Source organism: Doryrhamphus excisus, linkage group LG12 (assembly GCF_037039965.1).
Source record: "Doryrhamphus excisus strain RoL-2023G ecotype Guam linkage group LG12, RoL_Dexc_Guam_v1.1, whole genome shotgun sequence".
Taxonomy (NCBI): Eukaryota; Metazoa; Chordata; class Actinopteri; order Syngnathiformes; family Syngnathidae; genus Doryrhamphus; species Doryrhamphus excisus.
The window spans coordinates 12,465,640-12,480,668 of record NC_136368.1 but is presented as its reverse complement, the minus strand read 5'-3'; the positions used below and the strand labels follow the sequence as shown (position 1 = coordinate 12,480,668).

The 15,029-nt window shown below is 41.0% G+C and overlaps 2 protein-coding genes across 4 annotated transcripts in view; both read left to right on the top strand.

Moving 5' to 3' along the window:
• The first annotated feature begins 566 nt into the window (after positions 1-566).
• Positions 567-3,351, top strand: neurod1 (neuronal differentiation 1). Its single transcript, XM_058082202.2, has 4 exons — positions 567-705; positions 1,791-2,049; positions 2,150-2,379; positions 2,451-3,351. The coding sequence occupies exons 2-4, from the start codon at positions 1,805-1,807 to the stop codon at positions 3,008-3,010; spliced, it is 1,035 nt and encodes a 344-aa protein (XP_057938185.1). The 5' UTR covers positions 567-705; positions 1,791-1,804; the 3' UTR covers positions 3,011-3,351.
• A 1,728-nt stretch (positions 3,352-5,079) lies between these two features.
• cerkl (CERK like autophagy regulator) overlaps positions 5,080-15,029 on the top strand; it is a 22,236-nt gene continuing 12,286 nt past the window's right edge. For 2 of the 3 annotated variants that reach the window (XM_078795042.1, XM_058081383.2), the window contains exons 1-3: positions 5,080-5,316; positions 5,628-5,737; positions 9,999-10,229. In XM_078795042.1, coding sequence (XP_078651168.1) covers positions 5,177-5,316; positions 5,628-5,737; positions 9,999-10,229 — 481 coding nt within the window. In that variant the 5' untranslated portion in view covers positions 5,080-5,176. The remainder of the gene's footprint in view (positions 5,317-5,627; positions 5,738-9,998; positions 10,230-15,029) is intronic. The other variant, XM_058081384.2, reaches the window with a different exon arrangement.

The window sequence follows — 15,029 nt, the reverse complement described above, 5'->3', positions numbered from 1 at the left end:
GGTGGATAGTCTTATTTCCGTTTTATTACACAATGTTTCGCTTTTTATACTGGTGGCAGTTAAGATTGTTAAAATGTGATTTCTATTTACATTATTTCTATAGAATTTTCTATTTGGAAGTCACAGATTGTTTTTCACTTTGTAATGTTTTTGAGCACAAAGCTAACACATACTGTCGCTTTCAGCGCATGCTAGCGGTTTTCACGAGAACAAGGCTGCCCCTTGTGGACGAAGACCGTACTGCACATGGTGATGGCCATACATTTGGGTGTGTCAGGCAGTTTAAAACCTAAACATGAATAAGACACGTCATAAACATGACTTGGTTAAATATTACTTAAACATGTTTTAGATATATAGGACTGCCTCCCCCCAGACTTGATGACGCGCATGCGTAGTGGGAGAGGCTCCAGATGGTCCAAAAAGACTTTTTGGCTGATACCATGGAAGGTTGGTCACGTGACCCCCGGGGCCGTTTGGATGACGTCGGCACCATATGGCGCGTACGGGGAGGGCGCGGTCTGGATATGCTAATGAGCACATACGCACACGCGTTCACACACACAAACACGCACACACAGTGACACACACGGTGAGTATAAAGCTGCTTGCATCCACGCACACGCGTCAGACTGCTCCGACCAGGTCACGCACAGTCACGCGCGGGATGCAATCAATCTGAAGGGCGGAAAATCAACTCAACAGGTGAGTTTTTATTTGTGATCAATTAGATGGTCAATATGATAATGTAATACTTATCATCACCTATAGTGCTGTGGTAGTTAGCATTTATTAGCATTATGTCAGTTAATGACAAAAAAAACACCATCAACAAAACAAAGCAAAAACCCTTTATAATTCCCATCATTACTGTATATTACACTACAACATTTCTATTATACCTTTGGAAACTTCTAGTACAGCAATTTTTACATTTCTGTTTAATTCCATCAATAACCAATTCAATTATGATTGGGTTTTTGTTATAATTATTCTAAAGCACTTATTTTAACACTTATTTATTTTTTATTCTGAAATTTATATTCTAATTAATTGAAATGTACTTATTAATTAATAAAAGAATGATTTTTTAAAAACTCAATTGAACTACAGATGATTATTTTTGCTAAAATCCATCAATAACATAATTTGTATAAGTATTTCATATAGTAATGGATATAAAATAAAAAATACAAATGTTTGAATAGACATAGAATTAATTCAGGATGCATATCTTAGTAGTAGAAGTACATAAACCTAGTACATACAAATGCTGCATGTACAAATTCTAATAAGTAGTTAATTGTTTCAATTACAGTTTTATTTTTTCTGCATGAAATGAATATTGTGTCATGATAATTACACTCTAATTTTTAACATTATTCTGAAATTATTGTGGGACACATTTTTGTTTTTCCATTGGAGGAAATGTATTTGTCCATTTCAGAATTAGAAACATTTTGAAATTCTAAGTAAATTTTTGATATGTATTGTATGTATTCTAATATGTAGTATATGTAGTATATATTCATGAAATTCTCAGCATTTTTTTTGTGTTTAATAATAATGAATAGAATATATCATATATTGTATTAAAAATGTTATTTTCATGAACTTAGTTAGATTTTGGTCCCTTTTAATACTTATTTTTGCTATTTTATGTTCTGCTATCATTAATTGTATTAATGATAATGATTAACAATGATTGTTTTAATTTATGCATGTTTACACTTCAATCAAGGTTTTTTAAAGGAGCAGTAAGGAAATTATTATACATGACGTGTCTCCAGACAGAATCAGCATCATGACAAGGTCAGTGCGGGACGAGCAGACTTTAGGCGAGTCTGAAGACCAGCAGGAGCAGCATAGCCCTGCCGGAGGAGGAGGAGCGGAGGACGAGGAGGAAGAGGAGGACCATCATCTGATGGAAGATGATGTGGAAGAAGAAGAAGATGAGGAGGAAGATGAGGAAGAGGAGGAGGATGGGGAAAACAAGCCTAAGAGACGAGGACCAAAGAAGAAGAAAATGACGAAAGCTCGTCTTCAGAGGTACCACTCTTCTTCTTCTACTGCTTCTTATGGTGTGTCGGTGGCATCCTACAACAAACGTGCACTTGGCTAACAAACTTCTGCCATGTTTGTCCTTCAGGTTTAAAATCCGCCGCATGAAGGCCAACGCTCGTGAGAGGAACCGCATGCATGGCCTCAACGATGCCCTGGAGAGTCTCCGTAAGGTGGTCCCTTGCTACTCCAAAACGCAAAAACTGTCCAAGATCGAGACGCTGCGCCTGGCCAAGAACTATATTTGGGCACTCAGTGAGATCTTGAGATCCGGCAAAGCCCCCGACCTCATGACTTTTGTCCAAGCACTCTGTAAAGGTCAGCTGACGCCCCCTGACCCCTTGTTGTTGTTATTGATGATAAATAACAATGGCGGTGTGTGTTGCCAGGTCTTTCTCAGCCGACCACCAACCTGGTGGCGGGCTGCCTGCAGCTGAATCCTCGCACCTTCCTGCCCGAGCAGACGCCCGACCTGCCTGGCCATCTGCCCCCACCAGGGGGCCCCGCCTACGCTGGACACTTCTCCTACCAGAGCCCTGGGCTAACGCCTGGCCTGCCCAGCCCCCCCTACGGCACCATGGACCCATCCCACATCTTCCATCAGGTGAAAGGTCAGCCCTATGGCCCAATGGAGTCATTCTTCGATGGTGTCCTGGTGTCGGACAGCCCAGTCTTCGACCCACCACTCAGCCCGCCCCTCAGCATTAACGGGAACTTCTCGTCTTCCTTTAAACATGAGGCTGTGTCAGCGTCGGACTACGACAAGAGCTTCTCGTTTGGTGTGCACTATAGTGGAGGAGGCGGAGCCCATGGCACCCTCTATGGGGGTGGGGGGTCCAACCCGCGGTGTGGGGAACTGCAAGTGGATGGCCTGATGGGCTTTGAGGGACACTCGCACCACGAGCGGCTGATGAACGCCCAGCTCAACGCCATCTTTCACGAGTCTTGAGGAAGAGAAGGATGCAGAAGGACAGGCAGCCATCTTGTTTCTTTTTCTGTCCAATTTCTGGCACTCGTGATGATGTCACCTTGTGTGTAGCACTTCTGAATGTCCTCATGTTCTCCATCCGCCAATCAACAAGCAATAACGTGCAGCAAACTATGCAATTCGTCCCCAGGTGATTCTAAACGTGGAAAATCTATTTTTGAGCGTCCATCTTTTCTCCACTTTTTCTAATGTCCTCTCATGTCCTAGCTTGTCTTCACTTTTCATGTGAATACTTTCAAGATGTTTATAAATGACTTTTATTAAAGGGAACTTTGTGTGACGGGCCTCGGTGCCCATGCCAACATGGCTTTATTGTGTCCTTTTTTCATAAAAACACCAAAACAAATCCGTCATTCCTTCCTTTTTCTGTGGGAAACTACCGTATTTTGTGGGTCTTTAATTTAAAAGACCGTAAAATGACCGTAAAATGTCCCATATTGTCAAAGTCAAATGTTGACAGGTGTCCCAAAAGTGTTGACACATTGGCATTTTGCCATCCTCTATAGTATCATACAATTGTTTCAAAAACTATATTTTAAAATATAATCAATCTAATACAATGTAATATTAATATATATGTTAATATATAGTTCACTGGATAGGCTCCAGCATGAAGATAAGCGGCGTAGAAAAATGATTTTATGTTTTTTATTATGATACAGTATATTGTACAGTATTTATTGTTATTATTAATTATTTCAATTTGTATGCCACTCCTCACTATGCTGGAGCTTATCCCAGCTGTGTTCAGGCGAGAGGTGGGGTACACCCTGGACTGGTCGCCAGCCAATCACAGGGCATATATAGACAAACAACCATTCACACTCACACTCACATTCACTATGGACTATTTGGAGTCTCCAGGTAACATTCATTCATTCATTTTCTACCGCTTTTCCTCACGAGGGTTGCTGGGGGTGCTGGAGCCTATCCCAGCTGTCTTGGGGCGAGAGGCGGGGTACACCCTGGACTGGTCGCCATCCAATCACAGGGCACATATAGACAAACAACCATTCACACTCACATTCACTATGGACTATTTGGAGTCTCCAGTTAACATAACATGCATATTAGTTGACGCTTATCCCAGCTGACCTCGGGCAGGGTACACCCTGGACTGAATTTAGTACCTCCAATAAGCCGAATATGCATATTTTTGAAATGTGGCAGGAAGCCTGAAAAAAACATACAAACTGTACACAGAGACATACAATTTCAAAAAACATTGAAATGTCTCAAATTTAACATTTAATATAGATAATACAAATATATAATATACTGAAATATTATTATATATTTTCAAATTAAATTTTGTATTATGTTTTTATTTGTTACATTTTAATTTTTTACTATTTCATTGTTAAGATGCATGCAGTTTTTATTTTTTCAAATTTAATATTTTCTTCATATTTTCTAATATTATTCACTTATTTTATTTATGAATTAAATTTTACTTACTTTTTAACGTTAAGTAGTGTTAAAATAAAGAAGTGAAGTATGGAGTAATTAAGTAATGAATACGTGACACGTTTCAGCTGTGTATTTTGTGTGTGAGGAGCACAGATGTTAATTCCGCAGGCAAGATTTTATAATTTATGAAAATGTTTTCGTTTATGCATGGGATACCGCCCATACACACACACACGTTGCTGTTGTATGTGTGTGTGTGTGTTGCCACCACCACCAATAATGTGTCCGTATTACAGCATTTAGCTTCTCTGTAACATGACGTGAAGTATGGCGGCGGCGTGAAGATGCTGGGGCTTCCTATTGAGGCAGTGATGAATGGTAAGTGAAGCTATGAACATCTCTATAAAAACACAGTCATGTTTGTACCTCATTAGCCCCGTTAAAAGTGGCCATAAACAACAAATGACTTGAATAAAATTTCAATTTAAAGTCTATCAAAAGTTAATTTAAAGTCCAGTAGAGACTGGCTGCCACATGCGCGCTTCCGGCTTTGGGCAAGTTACGTGCATGGTGATAAGCCATCGCTTGCGTCGTTTCCAAGACGACGACTGCAACCCGGAAGTGCCACGCCCCCCTTGATCAGCTTAGCGCGTGCTGATCTGGACTAGAGTACACGACGCGTTTGTTGGTTTGTTGTTAGCTTTTCTTTTTGCTAATATGTCAGCGTTTGAGGATGATCCACGGGAGGAGAGAAAGAAAAAGAAGAAGAAGAAAAAGATCAAGTCGGAGGAAAAGCTCGGCGTGACGGCGAAGGAGAAAGAGGAAAATGAGGAGCAAAAGCCGGAAGTGAATAGCAGGTGAGCGGTGTGATGACGTCACCCAAAAACATACCCGCCAAAATCATGTTGCTACAATGCTAACTAGCTGATGGGTGTCTACATAATTAGCATCCATTTGAAGTGCTAGATGGTCTGACTCCATACATGAAACACATTTTTCAACGTGCTATTCTTTAAATACTAAACTAAATACTACTAAACTTAAATACTACCGGTAAATAAATACATACGTACAGTTTTAACAGTTTTCTTCACCGTCTTTGTTTACAGTGAAATGGCTTATTCAGATTATTTTATCTCTCATATTAACTTGTGTGTTTGCTTGTCAGCGAGTGTGTGTTGCTGCGCGGGATCTTCAAAGTGGGCAAGAAAAGCCACGACGTTCTTCTTACCAGCACCACACTGACCTGGACCCCCATCATGCCCGAGAGTCCCACAGGTCAGTTGTCATTGTAGTGGACCACACAGACATCTGGACAGAATGTGCCGGCAGCTGGTGTTGTAACTGAGACCACTGAGCACACACACACAGGTTGTGTCTTCATGATTGTGGTTTAAAACTCAACCAAACATATACAGTAGTTTCAGCATGAAATTGGCTGGAGTTGAAGTTTGGCCTAAATGTCAAAAATTGGCCTCAAGGAGTCGAAATGTAATCATATGTGGCATTATCTGATCACTAGAGCTGATTTCAGCCAGCATGAAATGATTCACTTTAAGAGTAGCCCCTTGTCCACTTCAGGGACAAACATGTTCACAACTACAAATGCAGACATGCCAACATGTATGCATTTTATGTACATTTTGACCCTTAAATACGCTGGTATGCTTCACTGCTATTGCTATCAGGTACGCATTTTGTTGCCAGTTTCAGTTTCTTAGTTCAGCAATTCAGCATTGTTTACACCAGCCATGTGACATATAACGAAGCCTTAAAAAAATCCTCAAGCTGTGGTGACACTGATTGTTTAGGCTGTGATTGGTCGTCATTATTTTCTGTGTGTATATGATTCATTCAGACGGTGAACAGCCCACCCCCACAAAAAATCTCCTCCTCCAATTTTGGATCGGTTGGCTGTTGTCACGCATTAATTTTCAAAGAAGCACATTTACTCCACTCTGGTGATAAAAAAATCACTGAATTTGCACATTTTTTCATAAATATAAGATAAGGCTGCCATGAGGGTCTTTTTTCGACTTAGCACACAATCTCTGCCTACCATGCTGAGTTGTATCATGGTGCCTGCTAAATTTTGTCAGCATTTCGCCCAAAATATAATCTTTATTTACAAAATTTATTCACAATGACTTTTAAAGTGTTTAGAATTGATATATAGCATCATTATTATTATTACTATTATTATTATTGCTAATTGGACAATATAATACAGAGCAATGTCATGGTAGGCATTGCAATACTCACCTCATTCTGAAGGGGGCAAAGGTCGTGCATGAGCTGGAAAGTGCTTGTCACTACTGTCCTTCCATAGATGGGAAAAGCCAGGCTTTTTTAATTGACAGTAGTAGCACCAGCTGGATCAGACTTACAATTAAGTAAAGAACATTCCATGGAGAAGGATAGGGTACATGTAACCCTGAACTTTGAGGTGAAACGAAAACGCAAGCCACACAGAATAAAGTTCCTTGGATGTTGGTGGAAAAGGGGGTTTTGCTTTTTCTTTGGCTGGCACTTTGGCTCGGTAGTGGTAGTATGAGGTAAGAGTAAGTGGCGTCATGCAGAGCCGTGTAGGTACCGTGCAGTGGAAAATTGCCATTAGTTGTTTTGTTTTGGTGTCATGGCATAAATATTGTTTTCACACAAATGAAGGTATCAATATGTGTGTGTGTGTGTGAGAGAGAGAGAGAGAGAGAGAAAGAGACGGAGACAATCTGTTTAGTTGTATTCAATCCAAAGCTAATGTCATTAAGTGTGTGTGTGTGTGTGTATGTGTGTTGGCAGTAGTAGTGAGCAGTTGGTTGTGTCCGTGGGGGGTTATTACATTCTCTCAGTGTGAGCAGATTAACACACACACACACACACACAGTCAGCATGCTGTGTGTGTGTGCGTATGTCATCTGTTGTTTATGAAGACTTCTTCCTGTCTTTCTGCTCCAGGACATGTTGTTTACCTGCTGGAAGCTTCTATAATGTCATCGTGCAACATGACACAAACACGTTATTCACTGATTGCCCCTGAAGTACACACATGCATCAATGATTTCCTAGATTGATACTCACACTCACTGGACACTTCATTGGGTATACAACCTGATGACAGGTGATATTACAAAGATAACGTTTACTGATATTTTGTGTGTGTGTATCAGTGAGGGCATGATGGTGAGCATCATGATGATCATCTCCATCTGGAAGCAGCAACATGCTACAGGCGTGTGTGTGTGTGTGTGTGTGCGCGCTGTCAGTTGAGATCATGTTAATGTAGTGGGGGGAGGTTGGATAAGCTGTGTGTCTCACTGTGACCACTTTCCTTCTGGCTCACTTTATATTTGATAAGGATATTTAATGTATTTATAAAGGATATTTGATGTCATAAACACCATAAGCCTCCAGCATGCATGAGAGAGGATGACCGTGGACATGCTTCATTTGCTTCATAGAACAGTGGGGTATCCCAAAAAGCAGGTTTAGTGAGTATGTAAACCTTGAGATGAAAGAAACTGTGTTTTTCCATTTCAGAAGGAGAGTTATATCAAATTGGACATTTTTTAAAATACTGCATGTCTATACTTCAGGGAAACATCCTGTAAATCAATAATAACCGACCATATGTTACGTAATGCTACCCTCACAGGAATGGATAAATGGTCTGATGCATGTAGACCAATCACATTTTAAGATTCAATTGATTGACAGGTGTAATGGATCTATTCTGATCAATAGATGAATGTCTAAAGAAGCTCATGTGTTATGTAATATGAGCAGCATAGTCAGCACACTCAACGGACATGTCACCCGTTGAACATGTTTCGGATGATACAATCATTCCTTGAACATCATTCCCTCCCTATTGCAGTTTTCTGAAAATAAATTAATGGAGAAGCACTCTGAGAGCGCACACCTCCATCAAGTGCCATAGTCGCCTCCCCTCATATTGTGCTTCAAACCAAAATAATTGGTATTGGTATAGATATTTTGTAGAACCTGTTGGAAACTATTTTCCCCCACGTTTTATGACCATTTGTTGTGGATTTAAATGCACAAATGTTGAAAATTGTCCAATTTCACAATGTTAAAGAATCCTTTAAACCAGAGGTCTCAAACTCAAATTACTTGGGGGCCACTGGAGCTCGGGTCTGGGTGAGACTGGGCCGCATCAGGTTTTCCAAAAAATATGCATTTATTAAAAACAAAAAATTTTTAAAAACTTCGCTTTGGTTCCAATTTTCTACAAGAAAAGCTCTGATAAAACATTCCACTGTTCTCAAATATCTTACTTTTTATTTTTCTACACAAAATAAGATGAAAAATAAATAAACAAATCAAGAATAAAGAAAATCAATCAATCAGTAATAAATAAATAAATAATAATAATAATAAAATGGCAAATAATAAAAACTTAAGAAACCACGTATAGTTGGTGGGTAGACAAATTATTTTTTTCAGATTAAAATTAACAAAGCATTATTAGAGCCCTGTAGACATGACAAAACACGACTATAGTCACATTTATACTCTTTTTATTTACAACATATTGCGCAACTGCAGGGTCTTGAGACACATGCTAACTCGCAAACTAGAGAGCTAGCGACCTAAACGGTAGCCTTCAAGTTATTTCCTTTAAACCTAAATAGCCAAAAACGTACCACTTCTACACGGATAGGGAGGATAACTATTAACAGTTATTTAACCTTTAACATGAACATTAATCAAACATAATAATTTTTTCTGGATACATGATACCATACAGCATCCATATCAAACTTGCGTGGGCCGCACTAACCTTAAACTTTCATATCACGCCGGGGGCCTCAAACTAGTGTCCTGCGGGCCACATTTGGCCCGCGGGCCGCATGTTTGAGACCCCTGCTTTAAACAATTCCTGAAAATGTTATCTGAATCCATTCATAACTTTTCGAGTTATTTTGAACACAAACAAACAGATAAACGCTTGGCGTAGGTAATAAATTACATCTGTTGCATGGTTGACTATGGACTATTGTTAGGCAAAAACTTTTGATTGACAAGTTAAATGTATTCTGGTCACTGGGACTCAGTAACGTTGCATTAATCAGACATGACATGACATCAGTTACCTTCACATGCGCCTTACAGTTGAGCATTGTGTTGGAGTGTAAAGGTCACTGAAGGGGTTTATTTCATATCTGCAAAGCTCTAATGTTAAAATCATATTTAGAAAGTAATGAACAGGTTTAACTGCAAACATGTTCATTTTGTAATGTTGAAGCTGTCCCGCAGTTTGTAGTTTGTATGCTCCTGTTTTCAGCACATGAAATATTGGAGTAAAAACAAAAGTGTTGCTGGTTTAGTGTTTTGGTTTAGTGTGCGTGTACACTCACATATACACATGCCCACACACACACACACACACATAGCAGTCTACTGTATATATTGTCATTGATACAAATTGGCAATGTCATTGTTAGCCTTTGACTAAGATAACAGTGATGCATGTCATGTGATGTACAAAGTAACAAATCAGTTTATCTTCTGTGGGCAGGTGAGGTGTGCTCGCTGCGTCCAGGTGTGCTGATGCTGCGTGAGGTCTTTGCAGTGAAAGTGAAGAGGCGGCGAGCAGCGGGTCAGCCTTCCGGTGGACCCGTGCTGGGCGTTACCTTGTTTTACTGCAAGCGAAGGGGGAGGAGGCTGGTAGAGGATACGCTGCACCTCCACAACGCCTCCTCCGAACACACACATGCTTGGTACAACAAATTGAGGGAACTGCTAACAGGTAATACGCACTAAGGTCCAAACGTTCCTGCTAGCTTGATATTGACATTCTCCCCTGATTTTGAATTACCATTTACAAGTGACTGTTGTAATGATTACATTATATTCACCTCCAGAACTCTTCAATTGCCATTCTGCACTTGTGACACAATCAAGGTTTAAGCCCTTAATATGATAAAAATATTTAAAGTATAAAATGTATTAGACACACAAATGCCAGACTTGATCACCCACAACAAAATAAAACTCAACTCTGAACCCTTTATGTCACGACCTGTTTGCCAGGCACTGACATATGTAGAAACACACACAAGGGTGGATCTTATTTATGTCTTCATTGGCTTATTTACTTACTCTTATTCTGTCTGCAATATTGGGTAATGTGAGTGTAAAGGTGACTATAGGGGTGTTATGTCATGTCTAGAGAGCTCTAATAATGTTACAAACTATTTGGAAGGGTGTAAACAGGTTCTTTATGCTCACACTAAGAAAATATTTGATTTACAAACAAGGAATCCTACTTCACAGGAATTCACTCTTCACTCATCATGGACGGGTCTGGAACCAATTAAGTACCAATTAACCAATTAATTTTCTACAGCTTATCCTCACAAGGGTTGCGGGGGGTGCTGGAGCCTATCACAGCTGTCTTCGGGCGAGAGGCACACGAGAGGTACACCCTGGACTGGTCGCCAGCCAATCACAGGGCCAATTAAATAGCATAAACAAGGAATTATTGTATAGCCTTTTTCTTGCCTAATACAGGTAGTCCTCACTTCATGAATAATTTCCTTTTTACAGGTAATCAAAGTACTTGATATCATAGTTATATTCCATATGGAAATAAAGATAATTACACATAATTCCACAATGTGTACACAACCTCAGTACCGGTAAAATGTCAATCAAAATAGCTACATAGTGTTCATTGGGACACACGCTCATGGTACGTCCACTTGGCATTTTCTATCAAACATTACAGACAATCCACCCAAAGTCAAGGCAACATATTCAAAAGGTTTCGAACTTGGTTTTGATTCTCCACTTGGGCATCTCAGTGTGGAGTTGGCATGTTCTCCCCGTGCATATCTGGGTTCATCCCACATTCCCAAAACATGCATGTTAGGTTAATTCCAAATTGTCCATAGGTCTGAATGTGAGGATGGATGGTTGTTTGTTTACACGTGCCCTGTGATTGGTTGGCAACCCACCCCTCGCCCAAAATCAGCTGGGATAGGCTCCAGCATACCCGCATATCCTAGTGAGGATAAGCGGTATAGAAAATGGAAGGATTTACATAAGTTGATGTAGTTATTTACAAATTTATTTTTGCGTCTGAAAGTTTCCCAGTTTATGCCCACCCAAGGACCCGTACCAAGCCTTAGGAAACGTTCAGGTTGGGGACCCCTGCTGTACAGCATTTTAAGGGCAAAAGATAGCCTTTGTTGAAATAATACCTTATTTGTGTGGCCTTAATGCGACCAAATAATAGTAATGTTAAATTTTTTGGGCCCAATAACAATCAAGAACTTGAGCGACTCTATCCAGGGTACTAGCTTGCTTTGTGTTTGAGTGAGATGGCTAAATTAAGATCATATCAGACTTTGAATGAGGTAAAACAGACGAGCTAATCTGCTAATCCCTGCTAATCAACACGCACACACATACGAAGTAACATATCGTCAGCATGTTGAATCACGTCTGAGAGTGAGATTAGCTGAGATAGTGTCTCGGTGAACATGTGTGTCAGCATAGACGCTTTAGCTATGACTTTATCTAGCTATGACTTGTTAGCAGCTAGCATGTCACCTACAGGAGGGTACCAAAAAGTCGTATGTTAGCTTTTTTGGTACCTATAACAATGGAACTACATGCAACAAATGAAGACGTGAAGTGCAGTAGCCAGCTGTGATGCTGGTGTTGGCGGATCTAGACATTTACATCCTTATTTAAGGTGTCACAGTTTTGTTTCCTCTGTGCGACTCCAGCTACATGTTTGCGGCACCATGCTACATGTTAGCGTTGTTCACCTGTCTGTCTGTCATGTGTCTGTCAATCACAGCAGATTATACATATGCACATATATAGGCATGAATGGCCCGCAGGTCGTGTGTCAGCAACATGGTCACAGTACACGTCAAACAGCGGCGTCCATTGTTAACACGTTCACCTTCAAGGCCGTCGTGTGCACATTAAGCCAATTTTCCAGCCAGAGGTCAGCGTGAAAAGCTTTTTTGTCATGTTGTTGTGTCGCGCCGCCGCCGCCACTGCACGCACACGCCTCCTAATGGCGCCGCCGTGTGCACACTGCGACGCCGGGCAGCTGCACAACGCCGCCAGGCCGCTGAATGACGGTCAGCGTGACAAAAGGCCAACCGCTTTCCATGCCGAAGCTCCACTGAATGCACACAACACAACAGCAATGCTCCGCCCACATTATTCTCCTTGTTAGCGTGCACGGTGGCAGTGTGACACGCTGGGAAAGTCACTCAGCACAAGGTAGCTGACACCCCTCAGACCGGGTGATTGATGTCAACATAAGCGGTTGTTGACGGAGCCAAATTACAAACCTAAACTAACTTGTGACTTGAGCTAGAGACATACAATAAGGATCATAGCGCTAACAAAGGATTTTTCAACCTGTGGCAGTTTGTTGACATATTTTTATTTATTTTCTTGTTTTCACCTGATACTGTAGTGATGGGAGTATTGTGTATGGTTCTGAGCTGTGATTCAGGGGTTGGGCTATAGGGGGCATTGTCTTTTGCCCGCTAGTTTAAGGCGGACCAAGAGTCGGTGCGCTACGTTGCCTATATTGAAGTGTGGATGGTATCCAGTGCTGATTTGACCACAGTCATCCTGCCCAATCATCATTCCGTTGATATGACAATATTTTATTCTCTTATGTAACAGAACTGCTGCTAGTTGTATGTGTCTCGACCACAGTGACAATAAATCTTTGGTACATGCGTAACTCTTACATGCTAACAACTGAACAACTCATGAACAATCTGAAAAAAAAAATGCATGTAGAAACCAGGTATATGGAAAAAATTTCTTATAAATTAATAGCGATATAAAACTCATATGAGAGCAGCAAAAGAGTTTTAGCGTGTGCACATCATCTTGTGAGTGTGTCATATTAACTAGTACAAGCGTGTGTGTGTCTGTGCAAGTGTGTCCATAATGACAACACACACAAGTTTATGCAAGCACATACACGGCTTTGAAGACAAAAAGTGATGTGTAGGTCCAGGCTTGGCTTGGGTGCCAATAGGGGACCAACGTAAATGTAATGTTTTTATATTTTAGATCCATTTTCTATTGTGTAATGTTTTGATTAACATTGCCTGTACAAGTAAGACGGATAAACTGGAACAGATTATTGTCTTTGAGTAAAGAGATTTGAATATTTCCTAACAGGAGGTTAGTGCAACACTCTCTTGACTCACATGCATGAAATCAAAGTTGTAGGGATTGTTTACCATGGCAACACTGCATCTCCGCAGCAACCTGCCGCCTGTCAAGGCCAGTGGGTGGAAATTTAATCATTGTTGTTATCAGCGGCAGCAACCCAGCAGCGAGAATGCTGTCCTTGATCACTTGGATAAAGATGGCAGGTACCAGGATAACTCGTCTGTGCCACTCTTTAGATGACTTCTGCTGGGGTACCTAAATGGCAGAGCTAGTTACAGTCCGGTGTGCTGATTGGTGGACAGAGAATGGTCACTGTCAGAAGAAAGATATGGTTTGGCAAAGCTAGCTCTTTGCCTTTTTAACCCTGTTGGGTAACTTCACCTTCCAAATGTCTAACCTCTGTAAAGGCTGTGATTGGTTGACTTTTAGCGCATTATTTCCTGTTCAGAGGATTTACTGCCCTTCTTTGCAAATGACTTCTCTTCCGATTTTGGATCAACATTTGCAAAAAAGTAACAAAATATGTGCATTTCTCTACTTATGCTTAGTCTTTTGAGCGCATGAGTGCGTGCACACTGACCAATACCTCAAAATGCAGTGTACTGTCAGTACCCATATGTTGAACTCTTGCTGCAATAACATTATATGTAACACTTTTCTTTAATTACCATTGTTCACTGTAGCGACGAAAGAGGCTAACAAGCTAAATACTGTAGTTGGGTGCCATGGCTGTTCAGACACATCAGAAAACACTGCCCAGCTGCGTGCGGACACCAGCACGCTGAGCACTCGACCATGACACAGAACCATGCAAGGGACAGTGTGACAACATAGAAGCATAAACCAACTTTTACACTTGCAATTCAACTCTCAAATGCGTCCTGTGCGTCACATTTTATGTTTTTAGTATGCTAAGTGAAAGCTTTTTCTAAGGTCTTTTCTGTGTATGTGTGTAGGTGTGTGTGCCACCATCCAGAGAGATCACATGATGCGCCTGTCATTCTCAGAGTCATTCAACAGTGTGATGTTTTGGATTTGAGGATGTGGGCTTATGGGGGCTGGGGGGGCGGTAGCCAAGGGGAGCCGTGTGTGCGGGAGGTCATTAACAGGGCGAGGTCACGGCCTTTTGGGAGCAGATTATTGCAGTGAGGTGGATAATGGAGCTGCTTTGCGCCTGTGTGTGTGTGTGTGTGTATTGATCGATGCCAGTCTACTGGGATCCATAATGCGGCCTCTAAATCTGCCTCATGATGAGCACACACACCTTAACCTTTATGAGCACAACCCTGGTACTCGGTATCAACATGGCTGCCACTCACACACTTTCACACACATCTACAGTGGAGAGGATTCAATGATGACATGTTTCGGATATTTGCTGACA

Bases quoted from the DNA above. Each gene is read 5' to 3' on its own strand.
- neurod1 (XM_058082202.2), top strand. From the start codon at position 1,805: ATGACAAGGTCAGTGCGGGACGAGCAGACTTTAGGCGAGTCTGAAGAC. The intron at 2,050-2,149 runs GTACCACTCTTC...TTTGTCCTTCAG, and splicing joins ACGAAAGCTCGTCTTCAGAG to GTTTAAAATCCGCCGCATGA. The intron at 2,380-2,450 runs GTCAGCTGACGC...GTGTGTTGCCAG, and splicing joins TGTCCAAGCACTCTGTAAAG to GTCTTTCTCAGCCGACCACC.